The following is a 14,968-nucleotide window of genomic DNA, read 5'->3' as shown; positions in this document are numbered from 1 at the left end:
CAGAGGCACAGCGGAAACACCTTCACCCCTCACACCCACATATACACATACACACAATGTGGCAGAACGGCTTCAGATCTCTCCTTTCTTCCAGAGAAAACAATCCCTATTTATACATTCCTGAAAGTCTTCAAAGACATGCACAAAGACTACTTTTCTGTTGCTGCTTTGAATTTGTTGAATTCTTGTTGTTGTAGTACTTCTGAAACCCACTCAGAATCTGCACATTCTAAGAGCATTGTTCACTCATAGGTGGGAAGCCCTAAATGCATCAGAATGTCTTATCCCTGTATAGGAGCACAGGGAGCACAAGGGGAGTGCAGTCCTCAGATAAGGCATCTAACATTTGTCACAATTCACACACACAGTATCTCTCACTGGTAGCAACTTAACAACATATATGCACCTGACCAGCCACTAGGGGGCACTGGTGAGACATGGAACCCTATTCAGCACAAACCCACCTTACCCCAGGAGAACACAGCCACTTTCCTGCTACTGTAGACCCAGTCACAGCCACCTAATGTCACAGCCCAGACTTGACAAGCATGTGTCTCGAGCTGTAGTGTTAGCCCTGCTGTCCGAACAAACAGCTTTACCAACTCGGCCACTAAAATGCCAAGATTTGCGAAAGCACTCCCTGAACTTCACCTGACAGTTAAGCACGCCTTTTCTGAGGAGGGTTTCCAGCGGTCCCAGCAGAGGGCGATGTTGTGGGAGACTAAATGTGTAAAGGAATGTACCGAGGAGAAGCCAATTATCCTTGTCAAGAATAATTTTAGCAAAAATCTCTAATTTGATATGTTTTGTAGTCTGTGTCAAAAATCATGCCTTACATCCTCAACTTGGAGAGTCAGTTTCTGAACTGCGTTATCTGTCCAACATTTAAAGCAATGTCAACATCAAGTAGAGCTTTCTGCTCCATAACGGAATTTATTTCCTAAAATATTTACTGAATTCCCTGGTTACTGATGAACACAGACACCGAAGAGAGGAGGGACAGACGGGCGGTGACGGGCGCGGGATCTTACTGAGTGCTGGAGGGACACAGCACTGGCAGGAGGCACCCCGTACAGCCCACCCAGATGTGACGAGTGACCCTGTGCAAACAGAGAGACAGTGTTCAGCCCGGTGAATCAGTGCACACCCACCCCCTCACTTCACATCCGATGCAAGCACCCACCCCCCCCAAGTGTTAGCACATCCTCCTCTAGATTCTGAATACGTGTGTACGCAAACACTCACAAACACACACACTCACAGGGTATCCACACACACACTGTATCCATGGATGCTGACTCAGGTTGATGCAGTCAGGCTGTGAGAAGCCTTAGTGAGTCATGCCTCTACCAGGGAAGGGGAATTCAGCGTTTTCCCAGCAGCCCTTAGCAGCTTTACCCTCCCCATTCCTCAAAACCCCCTCCGCTGAAGCTCAGCACAGACCACAGGCAGCATTCCATCACTAAAACTCCCTGCCCAGATGCGAGGCTCCCGAATGACCCATTCTGTAAAAGCGCTCACTCTGAGCACAGGCCCGAAAAAGCTACAAATAGTTACAGCACGAAAAAAAAAGAACAAGCTCTTTGATGTAACAGAACAGGCGCGGTCATGTGTGGCCAGCAGAGGGCGATGTTTACTCACTAGAAAGGGGCTGTAGCTGGCGGGGGGCGTGGAGGCCGCTCCACGTGGTCCGGCCGTTGGGGACAAGACGGACAGGCCCGAGGAGAAGATGCCCAAGGCGTTCAGGCTGAGCCCCGGGATAAGGTTGGCTTGTTGCTGTGAGGAAGAGAACAGTCAGCTCTCAGACAGGTGTGCACGTTTGTCAGAACAGCAAAGAGGAGCACAGCGCTGCTCTCCGCGGACTCCCAGCACAACGGCAGCCTGTAATACCCTCCATGGTCCACTAGATGGCCCCAAACTCTTTAAGCAGAATCTTACTCCTTATAGCATTCTCAAAACACTGATTGTAAAATGACTCAATTAATTGGCCCTTCAATTTCAGGATCTTGCTAAATAAAAGTACTCAGCCGGCCTGTAATTGCCCTAATGGAGGCGAGGTAACAGATCTAATCTAACAGATGTCCTTTTTAAAATTGCGCATAAATGCATGCCCATGTACATACACATTTATGTCCTTTTTTTCTGGGAATGTTCTCAAGGTGTACCTGATCTTTGTACAAACAGAGGGGGGTGAATGAAAAAAAAATGCTGCTTGTTTCTGTCACATCCTGTTCAGTTGCTCAATCCCAGGAGGGAGCTGGGATGATGATGATGACGACGATGATGTCATCGCAGCCGTGAGAAAGCGCGGCTGGCGGAGAGACGATTATCGAGCGAGGGGCCGGGACGTGTGGTGCGGATTTCATTGCGTGTAGCCGTAAACGAGTGAGTCAGGGGGTGAGTCTCGCTGCCCGGCAGACACGTTATCTGCGGCAGTGCGCCAGCCTCGGGGCCCTGTTACACACAGGCCGCCCGCGGTCTGCCAACACATGAGACTGGGTGGCCCAGATGCTCTGGAGGATCTTATCTCTCTCTGAAACTCCGGCACCCCCCGTGATGGCCTTTGAGTGATGGCCACTGGACACTGAACGTTGAATACTGCATGTTCACACGTGTGAGAAGGAAATAACAATGGGGAAATTCAGAAGAAAAGGATGTGAGGTTTTTGATGTGTATGCATATCTATGCATATGAAAGGGCTGACACAGTAACACTGTGTTACTCCACTTCACACTGAATCATTTAAAGGAAAAAAGCCACTATTTTATGTTAAAGGCCAAACTCCAATATCTTTGTTATACGCAATGTTACTTCATGCAATCAGATCTCATTTTCATGATGAAAACGATTTAATATGAAGCACACAAGGGTCATTTGCAGTTACATTAATGTGAAAAACTTAATAATTAAAGGAATTATATAAAAAGGAATCAAATAAATTCCTTCAATATCAAGGGGCCAGCCGTCTCACTCCAACACTAAACCTCCCAATACAGGGCTATATTCACTTCCGTCTCACTCCCACACCAAACCCTGTGATACAGGGCTATATTCACTTCCGTCTCACTCCCACACCAAACCCTGTGATACAGGGCTATATTCACTTCCGTCTCACTCCAACACTAAACCTCCCAATTCAGGGCTATATTCACCCGAGTTTCACTCCAACGCCAAAGTTCCTGATCACTGGTTATATTCACTCGCTGTCTCGCAGAAACACCAAACGCTCTGATCCAGAGCTGTATTCACCCACGCAGAGGCTCCAGACCCCGGCGGCTCTGCGCTCACGTTTATAGCAGCGACGTCGTTCTCATAGGCTTCTCTCAGCTTCCTCATGATGTCCTCCTCCGCCCGGCAGCAGGCCTCGATGCTGCCCTTCACCGTGATGGTCCGCTCCGGGTTGTAAATGGTTAAGTCCTGTAAACTGTGGAGGCAGAGAGGGGAGGCGCGGAGAGGAGGGATAATGCTGTTAACGGCAACAGTTTCAGCGTAGAGCGTGTACAAGACTGGGCGGGAAAGGAGAAAAATCCAACACCAAACGGAGACCTCTGAAAGCCTCTCTCCTTTTGCTAAACACCTGTGGGCGTCAGGAGAAACATGCTAACCTGTGTGGAGGTGAAAGAGCCATATTCCTCTCACATTGTACACATCTAAGCAATTAAAAACCTCCAGTTACAATCCAGGCGTGGCCAAATTATAGAGATCAGACACATTTTGGTGACATTCAAGCAGGAGACATCAGAAAATTCAGCTACGATCAAACTGGAGACATCGGAAAATTGAACCGCAATGAAACTAAAGAGATCAGACAATCCAGCCGTGATATAGCTGTAGCATTCAGATGCAATTAAGTAGTGACTGACAGGGCAGGTCTTGTCTTCTGTGTCATGACTCAACAGTAGAAGAACAACCCACATTCATCCTTTATCTTCAGAACCAGGCCTAATTCAACTCATCCTATCTCCAAAATACTGCAAAACAGATAAGAAACAAGGCAGAGGTTTCGTATACACCTTTTAGTGACAAAAAAGACTGGAAAAAATTCTGACACAGAACACAAACAGTGTTTTATTTAGTGTCCCTCTATGTTAAAGAGGATAAAGAGAATGTGAGGTCTCACTAAATCATCACGCCATTTAGTCACATCTGCAGTAGAGATCATCAGTCAATGCCCTAGCCAATCAGAATCTTCGCTCCCTTTCAGAGGCCATTATGACCTCACAAACGCAGGAGCTGAGCAGTTCATTACAGCCAATTAAGGAACATGGCCCATTAAATGGCTAAATCAACAAGTGTTTAATAATGCACACAGGACCAAAGGCAGTGTAATCAGAACCTCCGCTCTTGGGTGGTTACACTGAGCAGTGATTTTATCCTGCGTTTCTGAACTAATTAGCTTCGCTGAGGAGGCGAGTCATTTTGAAACTGGAGGGGAGAGACCGCTTCACTTAGAATAGGATGTAAGAGTGAGATTTATTCAGGTTGGGCAACATTTGGCCAAGGGGTGTCATTACCACAAATGACTCCATAATCTATGTTCCATGAGGTGCATTACTGTCCGAATATCAGTTTTTATCCATAATCCATTGATAAGTTGATAATTTAGTGTGTGCATGTAATTGATAAAAAGATATGAGTGTTATTATTCATCAAGTGAACATCACAGGGATTACAATAAATATGTGACACCATTCAATTAGACTAAACTGAGTTAATGAGGTAAAATGGTTTCCTATTTTCCACACTGTCACGATGTACTGGATCTATGACAAAGGGGCGAAGTGTGGACTCACTATTAGGGCTCTATGCTTACAACCATAATGTTGCAGGGTGAAAGCCCAAGTATGGTGAGACCACTGAACCCTTAAGCAAGTTTTTAACCCTAAACCACTACAACTGTATGAGATGACTATATATAGAAATACGAGCTGTGTAAGCTTCCCTGAATGAGGATATTCACTGAGTGCATAAAGGCTGTGGAGCCATGCAGGATGTGAGGCGTTCTGGCTGGACACTCACGAGGAGATGGTGATTTTGGTCCCTGTCTCCTGTTCAATCTTCTTCAGGTTCCGGCCCTCCTTCCCGATCAGCCTCCCAACCAGGCTGTTGTGAGCCAAGATTTTCAGAGGGACCTCCTCGGCTCTGCAGGGGAAGGAGGAAGAGGGAGATCGTGGTTAATGTAGTCATGGGAAGAGCAAACCACCAGCCCGGGGTGCAGAGAGCTGGAGCATGGGGTGAGGACGTTTGGTAATGGTTGTGTGGGACTGTGGTCATTTGTCATGAGAATGTAGAGGTTTAATTTAGGGAGTGGGTTGTGTAGGTTTGGTGAGAAATTGTGAAGGTGTGGGACTGTGGATATTTAGTGTTAGATTTGTTAGGAAGTTAAGGTCTACTGTAAGACTGTGAAGGTGCAGTGTGTATGTGTGCTGGGGTATGTTGTAAGATTGGGAGGGGGAGGTTTTTTACATTACTGGCATTTAGCAGACACTTATTGTGATCTTATCCAGAGCAACTTACATAGGTTACAGTTTTTTTACAATGTTATCCATTTATAAAGCTGGATATTTACAGAGGCAATTGTGGGTTAAGTACTTTTCCCAAAGGTACAACAGGGGAATCGAACTGGCAACCTTTCGGTTAGGAGTCCTGCTCCTTAACCACTATGCTACGCTGCCACAGGTTTTGAACAGGAGGGTCTAGTGTGGGATTGTGAAGGTCCTTTGTGGGGCGCGGGGGTTTGGTAAGATCGTGAGGGATGTTTTACGAAGCGTGTGGAGGCCTAGAATGGGATTGCTGGGGCATGCAGTGGGTTGGATAACGTGTTGGTCATAGGCGTCATTTATGCTGGGGACGCTGGGGACATGTCCCCAACACTTTTTGTCATGGCCCATTTCGTTCCCACCACTTTTTGTAAGCCTCTGCACGTCGAACCGGTCGATGTTCCCAGCACTTTTCCAAACAAACTGATGCCCATGGTGTTGGTACGGGGCAGGGATGCTCAGGGTTTGACGCAGAGGCTCGGTCTCCCGCTCTGTGACTCTTTGGCCCAGGGGATCCACACTCACGTCTTGGTCTCGTTGGCCTCCTTCTGCATGATGTCCAGGATCATGCGGCAGGCAGAGGAGCAGCCCTCGGGGGTGGAGTGGATGGTGACCGGCTTCTCCGCCGCGCCCGCGTTCTCCTTCCGGTGGATGTCCACCCTGGGACAGGACAGACAGACAGACAGACCAGCACTGAGCTGCTTGTCATACACCAACACTTATCCCTGCCACTATCAGACGCCTCACAGCTCTCACTCAGGAAATACAAACCAAAGTGCTAAAAACAAGCCCCATATTCACTGCTGCTTAGTCTGAAGGCTTTTGTAAGTGAGCACAGTACAGTCTGCTGAGACAATAACTGAAGCAATATACAAAAAAATCCTGTTGTCCAAAGAACTGACCCTCTCTTGACGTTTTGGGTAGGGGAGAGTGTGACTCATAGAAATGCCTTTCAAAGGATCAGGTCTTTGTATGTCAGTGCTGTAGAAGAGCTATGAATGAGAGACAGACACAGTGGCTCTGTTCTCCCCGCAGAAGAAGCGGACACAGCTCACACAAGGCTCTTACGTTAGGCCCAGGCTTAAATCTGTTTTCTGCTGCATCACATCTACATATTTTTCGTTTAGCAGACACTCTTATCCAGAGCGAATTACGTAGCTTACAGTTTTTACATTATCCATTTACACAGCTGGATATTTACTGGGGCGATTCAGGTTTAAGCACCTAGCCCACGGGCACAACAGCAGCACCCCTCCTGGGAATGGAATCAGCGACCTTTGGGTTAGAAATCCTGCTTTGCACCAGACAAAGGCCCTGCACAGTCTTCCAGCATGGTACTGTCGTGCTTCAGCTAATATTTTTTTTATTTAGAGTATGACTATTACTGACTGAATGATGTCACATGCAGAGAACATAGCTTCTGTTAATGGTATTTTCACGTAAGCAATGCAGGAAATGCACAAAAATAAGTGCCCTCGCTGCACAGATTTGTTTTTGATGGAATCACTCGGTGTTACTGCAGCTGAAAAAGCGACAGGAACCGCACTGTCTGCTGTTGTGCAGCAAACAAATGCAAATCTTTCCCGCATCTCCTTTCTTGCTGGTCCAAAGTGCACCTGTGTTGCCATTGCATTACATTCATTCGGGTAGCAGACGCTCTTATCCAGAGCGAAAAACGTGAAAATACCAAAAAAAGAACGTAAAATTAATATAATGCCATAGCAGCATCATAGCAATGACACCACTCTCCTCAACAGCAGGGGCCTACGCTGATGCTGGCCCTCCTGGGATGCAGGCTTGGCGCTAGGAGAAAATACAGAAACGTGCAACTGCAATCCACGTGGATGCACAAAAAGTCATAAATACCATATCTATAAAATACTATGTGGACATGGGGATATAAGAAGACAACTGGGGGGGTGCACTGCACCCCTAAACACTCCCATAGCGCCAGGCCTGTTGGGAAGGCCAAAAAGAAGAATGCAGTGGGAACACAGCTGGGCGGGAGGACCCTGGCCCGGTGCAGGCGTGGCAGCGGGGAAAAGGCCGCTCCTTACTTGGACTGGGTCTGCTTGGTGACGTTTTTGATGGTGAGCCCCTCTTTGCCGATGATGGCGCCGACAAACTGCGTGGGGACCAGGATGCGCAGGGGGAAGTCCGGCTGCTTGTGCCGGGTCCCCCCGAAGCTTCCCGAGGGGCCGGGCTGGGGGGCGTCCGGGTCCCGCGCCGGCCGCCCCCCTCGCCGCACCCGCGGGGTCTGGGGGGCTGGGGCCGCGTCTGCGTCCAGGATGTACGACACCCTGAAGGAGTAGTCCTCGAACTGGTGTCCCGTCAGCTTCTCAATCGCCCTGGCAACAGGGAGAGAGAGGGAGGGAGGTCACACAGGCGATACCCCACGCCACTGCCACACGATCTTGACCATCACGATCCACCGTGACATCATCGGGCAACAAGGCTGCATAATACCTGATAAATTACACACTGGAGGGTTGAGTCTGAATGTAATTCCATCTAACATTACATCACAGCTTCTGTAACAGTGTGGGATTTCACAGACACGGGAAACAGGGCGGACCTAGTTTGCCATATTTTAATTTAGAATATAATGCGTATTACTTTTTAATGGCTTGCCTTTTAAGTGGGATAACGGTCCAAGAGAAAAATGATCAGAACATTACAGTTACATTTTTGGCATTTAGCAGACGCTCTTATCCAGAGCGACTTACATCGGTTGCAGTTTTTTACCATGTTTCCCATTTATAAGCTGTATATATTTACTGAGGCAATTGTGGGTTAAGTACCTTACCTAAGGGTACAGCAGCAGTGCCCCAGTGGAGAACCGAACTAGCAACCTTTCAGTTACGAGTCCTGCTCCTTAACCACTATGCTACGCTGCCACCCGCTGCCTTGTGCTCAAAGGCACACTCGTGCCACCCTCGCTTTCCAGCGCGAAACACACTGCAGCACAGATCATTCAGACACAAACCGACGTGCAACGAAAGGGAACGGCTGGCTTTGAGAGCTTACACTTTCGCCTCCTCCTTTGTAGCGTATGTGACATTCACCACTGCTGTTTCTGTGTCAGTGTTAACTGCGAGAGAGAGAGAGAGAGAGAGAGAGAGAGAGAGAGAGAGAGAGAGAGAGACAGAGAGAGAGAGAGAGAGAGCAAATTTACTATCACACGCCCCATATGTGACCCCCAGCCACATTCCCAACTACATGGGTATTTTAACACATGAATCAGACATTCTCCCTTTTTTAAAAAAAACTTTCTGAACATTTTTAGCTACTCCTGCACAATGTCGGAGCAGAATCCGTGCAGTCTGGACGTATTCCTGTTTCTGGTGAGTCACACACACAATCCGGGTTCCAGAGGGATTACTTTACATGATCTATTTCCTTAGCAGGCGCTGTTACGCAGGGCCACTTACGCTAAGAGTTTTAAGCATTATCCATGTATACAGCTGGACATTCACTCAGGGCGAGCTGGGTTGAGCGCTTCGCTCGAGGCTTCGGCAGTGGTGGCCCCGCTTCTGGAATTCAAATCTAGCGCCCCCTGTTTACAAGCCTGTTTTGCGAAACCGTTCGGTTTGCACCCACAACGCTCAATGCTGCAGGAAGCGCGAGTCCTTGGGACTTTCGTACCTGGATTTTGACTTTAACATCTCGCCTTGATTCCCTCTAGGGCTTGTGTTGTGAAGTGCTTTGTGAAAATCTTGAGAGTAAAAGATGAACTGCATGAATAAAACTGATGGGCTGGATAATAGCAGGGGATAAACAGGCAATATTTCATGCTTCCTGTTGCAGTGTTCCGCTTGCAAAGGTGGCATTTCCATTTCAATGATGCCTTACTATTTGAATGAATTTAATACGTGTAGAAAGAGACTATGATATGTATGGCAATTATGTAAAAATTTAAACAAGGGATTATTACCCCGAGGAAGGTACATTTCATGACTTGGGAGAGGAAAGGGGTAAACTGTTTGGATACTCCCGTGGGTGGTGTCAGAGGTTGCAGGAGATGGGCCTGGAGCCTGGCCAGAAGTCTTACAGTCAACACCACAGACTGGAGGGGCGGGGGAGGGGGGGCTTTTTCAGCTTCCCAGAATTACAGACGATCATTCTGGTTTTGGGGGGAGGGGGGTGGGGGGAGGGGGACATTCGTCACTGGCGGAGACAATCGGCAGCTGGAACCAGAGACAGGAAGAGGAGCAGGGGGGTAAAACGCTGTATCCGTTTACACGGAATGGCGTCCGTCACCAGAGCTTCCTCACACGAACAGCCCAGTTGGTTGTTGTCCGTTTGTAAGCACCTGTCATGACTCACGGGTCTCTCCCTCGCTCAGCCTCGCTTACGCCCGCGGGACAGCTCAAAGCCTGCGGAGGTGGTCAGAGCTTCGTCGGTGCTTTCCCGATCATCCATCTTCTTCAAGCGTGAGGGGGAGCAACCCTCCTTTTATACTTCTGTGCAGGCCAGTTGCTTTGTGACGCTACATGCTGGTTATTATGGGATGTGTGTTACATTTTGCTCCTCTCTGTGGGGTGAGGGATGTGGCTATACTTCAAAATGGAGGCGAACAGCCACTTTGTGATTTTAATTTCAGTCTCACGCACATATGCAGATTAGATCGTGACTACCACAAGTACAAACAGGTACAATGAGGAAATCTCATCAGGAAAGCAGGACCACACACAATACAACAGTGAACACATCACATCATTGTCTATGAGTGATTTCCTGATGCTGAAACCCCCAGAATCATCTTACAAAAAAGGAGCATTTGGCATTTTCAGTTAGTTTGTGAGCTTTGGGATGTATTACCTTGTTCCACGTTTTCTACAGTACCGTACTGTGCTAAAAGGCCATCCAAAACCTGCAGTGATGGAGGAAAAGAGTCAGTCAACACACACATGCACGCACACACGTGCACACACATGCACACGCAATAGGCACGCACGGACATGCACACGTGCACACGCACGTGCACACATACAAACACACACACTAGCGCGCAAGCGCACACAGAGCCCCGTTTACGCCCTTTAACGACGCCCCTCCTTACGACTTATCAGCCATTCTAAAGGCACATTCTGTTCTCGGTATAAATTAGACCGTACTCATTTAGTCTCATTACTGAATACTCTCAGGGGGGAGGAGGGGGGGCGGGGTGGGTGAGGATGGAGGATGCAGGTGTTTTCAATGAATTAGAAAAAAGAAGGATTCCATTTAACCCGCTCGCTCTTTAGGCCCTGACACTTCAGCGCGGCGCGCGGTGGCACCAGCTGCCAGGGCTAGCGGAGGGCGTTAGCGACACCTGCGCTCCGCTGCCGCTCACCCCCGTTACGAGCGGGTCGGAACCGCCCCGGCGCGTTCGGCGTGAACGGACCGCTCCGATCCCGCCAGGGCTGTGTGCGGTGCAGCTGCCGCACCGGCGGAACCTGCAGCGCACACTCCCCCCAGGAGAGGGGGCTATGAATAAATAAAAAACCCGCAGAAGTGGGTCAGCGTTCAGGAGGAGCAAGAAAGAGCAAGGGAGAGAGAGAGAGAGAGCGAGAGAGAGGTAGAGAGAGAGAGAGGGAGAGAGAGCAAGAGAAAGGGAGTGAGAGAGAGGAGGAGAGAGAGCAAGAGAGAAAGAGCAAGAGAGATGGAGAGAGAGAGCAAAAAGGAGGGAGAGAGACGAAAGCGAGAGAGAGAGAAAGTGGGATAGAGAGAAAGCGAGAGCGAGGGCATGTAAGAGAGTGAGAGTTATCTAAGGAGAGAGGAAGACAGATCAAGAGGGAGGGAGAGAGAGAGAGAGAGAGAGAGAGAGAGAAAGCTCCAGGGCTCACACACACACACGCATACACACACAACATGGAAGTCAAATTCCTGCTCTATGCAGATGGTTCTGCTGTCTTCTGCAAAACATAGTCTACAGCATAAGCCGGGTCTGCTGGGCTAGTGCTGTCACTCCAGGGCCCTGGTGGGAAAATTTAGAGAAGACTACAAAAAGGTGATCTTCAGGAAAAAAGGCCAGATGTCAGGGAAACAGACAGCCAACAGGACCCCAGAACAAATCTTAAATTATATTGATCTTGCTCTGACAGGGAGCTTTAACATGTAGCATCCACTCAAGACATGTAGGCTGTCATGACAGGCACACACAGTGAGATCAGTGCTGTTAAATTATTTCCATAAATGCAATGTGGCAAAAGTATCCTTCCAGCACTGACCTGAGTAAACTCTACAATACTGCCTATATGGCAGAAGTAGGCTGGATCCCATTGATTTGGATAATATCCAAAAAGAGCAGCAACATTCTAGACACATCTAAAATCATTGCCTCGAGAGATTCTACGATTTAAAGAATTAAAAATCGATAAGAGAAATGAAAGCTAAATTCTTAATGAGTTTCATTAACGTATTCAGTTAATACACCAGACTATTTTACAACATAGATATGCACCAACTAAGAAACATTTCGTTTCCAGAGATATAGAACATATACAGATCAGATCAAGAACAGGCTCAGTGACCACAACTTTTCCCGTTAACAAGGACTGATGATAAAATGTCCCAGATGCCAAAGAAGGAGAGACTATATAGTCACTGTAAAGATAAGACAAAGACACTTTCTCCTACATTGTGAAACAGACTCCAAATTAAAACATTTTAATAAGACAGAAATATCCCTTCCATAATTCCTTCCAATGAATTAATAACAAAATAATCAGTTTTAGAAGGGGAGAGACGATTAATGTGGCACCACTGGCTTCCCAGTTCTAGTAGCTTGCTGTAGCCTGAAGGACACTGAGTGGCCACTTTCTAATGACAAGACACCACATGTCCCTTAAATTTAATAAAACGTTAATATCTTAAAACTGTTCATATCATTGTTATTATGATTACTACTGCTATTGTTGCTGTTAGCATTTTTATTGTTTAATTATCATTGCTAGTATGTTATTATCTTTGCAATCTTTTTGTTTCAACAGCCATGCCAGATAAAGCATATCTGAACTGAAAAAAGTACAAGAGGAAGGACGAGCGAGAGAGGAAGGACGAGCAGAGAGAGAGAGAGAGAGAGAGAGAGAGAGAGAGAGAGAGAGAGAGAGAGAGAGAGCTGAGAGGGAGAGACAGTGAGAGCTTGAGAGAGGAAGAGAGATATGTATGAATGCATTAGCCACACAAATTATCTTGTCAAGCAATGAAGAATATGGGTTTAAGAGCTAGAGTATGAGGACGAGGGAGAGAGGGGTAGTGAAAACTAGCGAAAGAGAGTGAGAGAAGAGAGTGGAGAAGGAGAGGGGAAAGAGGAACCATAAATGAGTGAGATTCAGAAAGATGGAGAAGGAGACAGACAGCAAGAGAAAAGGAAAAGACAGAAATATGAAATTATGCAATTTTTTTTTAAAGCGTTATACATCCAACTGCACAGTGTGGCAGTGATGTGTGGGGTGCAATCACAAACCAGGCACATTGTGTTCGGAAAAGTGGTCCAGGGAGCGGACGTTGTGAAGAAAGTCTTACGGCAGCTCCAGTGGCCAGACCAAATCCAAGATCGTCATTGCTGATTGTGGCCAGCTCTAAATGGGCATATCCCCCACCTGTCAAACATTCCTGATCTGAGATTTTGTCTTAACCTTCCCTATCTGCCCCCCCCCCCCTTCCTTAATTTGGTTTGTCCCTTGTCTGAACTTGCTGCATTTGTGGCTTGTAAGATGGGAAAAATAGCCAGCAGAGATCCTGCATGCAGAATTCTTGCAATGAAAAATTCCAAACAACGCTACAGAAGGCTGAATTTTGCCTCTATTTTGCCACTTATTGCCATTCAAAAAAGAATGTTAAAACAGTGCTTCCCTATCCTGGTACTGGAGACCCACTATGTATGCCACTGTCAAGGCACAGGCAAGGACTCAGGCGCGGACCACGAGAACTCCAGAATCCAGGCGTTTATTAACATAATGGTAGAACAAACGGGCAGTCCAAAACAGGCAGGGTCAAAATACCAGGAAGGCAGTCCAAACACAGTCAGGAATCAAAGCCGGGGACAGGCAGGGTCAAACCAGGTAGTCAGGAAGATCAGGTGAACAAGGCAGGACAGCAGGCAGGAGCAAGGTCGAAGAGCAGGCAGGGTCGATTCAGGGAACAGCGATCAGGCAGAAAACACGGCAGGAACGAGACAGGTAAAAACACACTGCAACGAACTGGCAACAAGACAGAGACAAGCAGGGTAGATATAGGGCTGGGCTGATGAGGAGATGGGAAGCAGGTGTGTAAGCAGGCAGGAGGGGATGATCGGGTGGGCGGAGACAGGGCGGAGAGTGGGGCAGGGCTAGAACACAAGGAAACCAAAAGCACGTGGACAGGGAAAAACAAAACACCATAGCTAGGGGGCGGGAGCACTGACAGCCAGATTTCATCCCAGCCGAACTCTCAATTAATTAGGTCTGATTAAACTGTGAAATGAGTATTGATTTCAATTTGACATCATTTAAACACCTGCTGTCAGTTTTCTGTCACAGACACGAGTTGCTGGAAATATGTCTGCTCTACCAGTAGCATACATGTGAGATATTTCTGTAAGTTATTTTTTTATTCCTATGAGTTCCTTTAATAAATTAGAGATACAAAGAAGTGTTCATCTTAATTAATTAAAAGAAATTAGCTGTCCAACATAGCCTAGAACAAGATATTGAACAATTCATTATTCTTAATTGGGACAGCAGCCAAATTTGTTTGGGGGGCAGACAATCATGAAATACGCTGAAAAAAACAACTGTCCTCTTTTGTTATTATTACAAACACATCTGTAACATATTTTGTTCACAAATAATTTATATGATGCTAAATGTAGACGTGTTCATAAATACATGCACTTCTTCAAACGGCAATGTTCAGCTAACTGTTCACTCAAACCTAAATAAATGAGAGCTTAGCTGGAAAGAAACCCAGCATACATGCTGGGCACTTTGGACCCGGATTAGGAAACATTGTTAAAATACTGGGCACAGCTTGAGAAACAGTGACCCAAAGACATCCCAGCCACTTAAGAGCAAGACCTCAGCCCAGAAAAGAGCTTCAGCCAGTCGCAACTGAAGCCCACTTACGACGACAAGCACAATTCCAATTAGAATAAGCTGATGTGTGAAACATGTAACCTACTATACAGAAAAAAACAGCAAAATATCTGGTAACTGCCACAAATACAAAGTGGAGGCAGGTGCTGGCAAAATACGGTCTCAGTGACCACAGCCTAGCCACTGAAAAAGGCTGACACAGGCAAGCTTGGCTAGACAAAAAGTACTGTGTGGTCGCTGTAACACAGGACAGGTTGTGGCAGAGACACACTTCATTCTGCACTGTGGGAAACACTCTAAATGAAGAGGCACATTATTTAATAAAGGGGCATTTTTCTCCCTCAATTGACACAGATGACTGCTCCAGAA

General features: G+C 47.1%; 1 protein-coding gene across 1 annotated transcript in view; it reads right to left on the bottom strand.

The window, feature by feature from the left end:
* Window positions 1-14,968, bottom strand: part of igf2bp2a (insulin-like growth factor 2 mRNA binding protein 2a) — a 61,767-nt gene that overhangs the window by 2,358 nt on the left and 44,441 nt on the right. The window contains exons 4-11 of the mRNA XM_036540907.1: window positions 10,362-10,413; window positions 8,568-8,631; window positions 7,598-7,888; window positions 6,066-6,200; window positions 5,020-5,142; window positions 3,289-3,424; window positions 1,642-1,776; window positions 1,032-1,100 (exon numbers count right to left, since the gene is read on the bottom strand). Of these exons, the coding sequence (XP_036396800.1) occupies window positions 1,032-1,100; window positions 1,642-1,776; window positions 3,289-3,424; window positions 5,020-5,142; window positions 6,066-6,200; window positions 7,598-7,888; window positions 8,568-8,631; window positions 10,362-10,413 (1,005 nt within the window). The remainder of the gene's footprint in view (window positions 1-1,031; window positions 1,101-1,641; window positions 1,777-3,288; window positions 3,425-5,019; window positions 5,143-6,065; window positions 6,201-7,597; window positions 7,889-8,567; window positions 8,632-10,361; window positions 10,414-14,968) is intronic.

This window comes from Megalops cyprinoides, chromosome 11, assembly GCF_013368585.1.
Source record: "Megalops cyprinoides isolate fMegCyp1 chromosome 11, fMegCyp1.pri, whole genome shotgun sequence".
NCBI classification, from domain to species: Eukaryota; Metazoa; Chordata; class Actinopteri; order Elopiformes; family Megalopidae; genus Megalops; species Megalops cyprinoides.
This window is presented reverse-complemented; position numbering and strand designations above follow the sequence as displayed.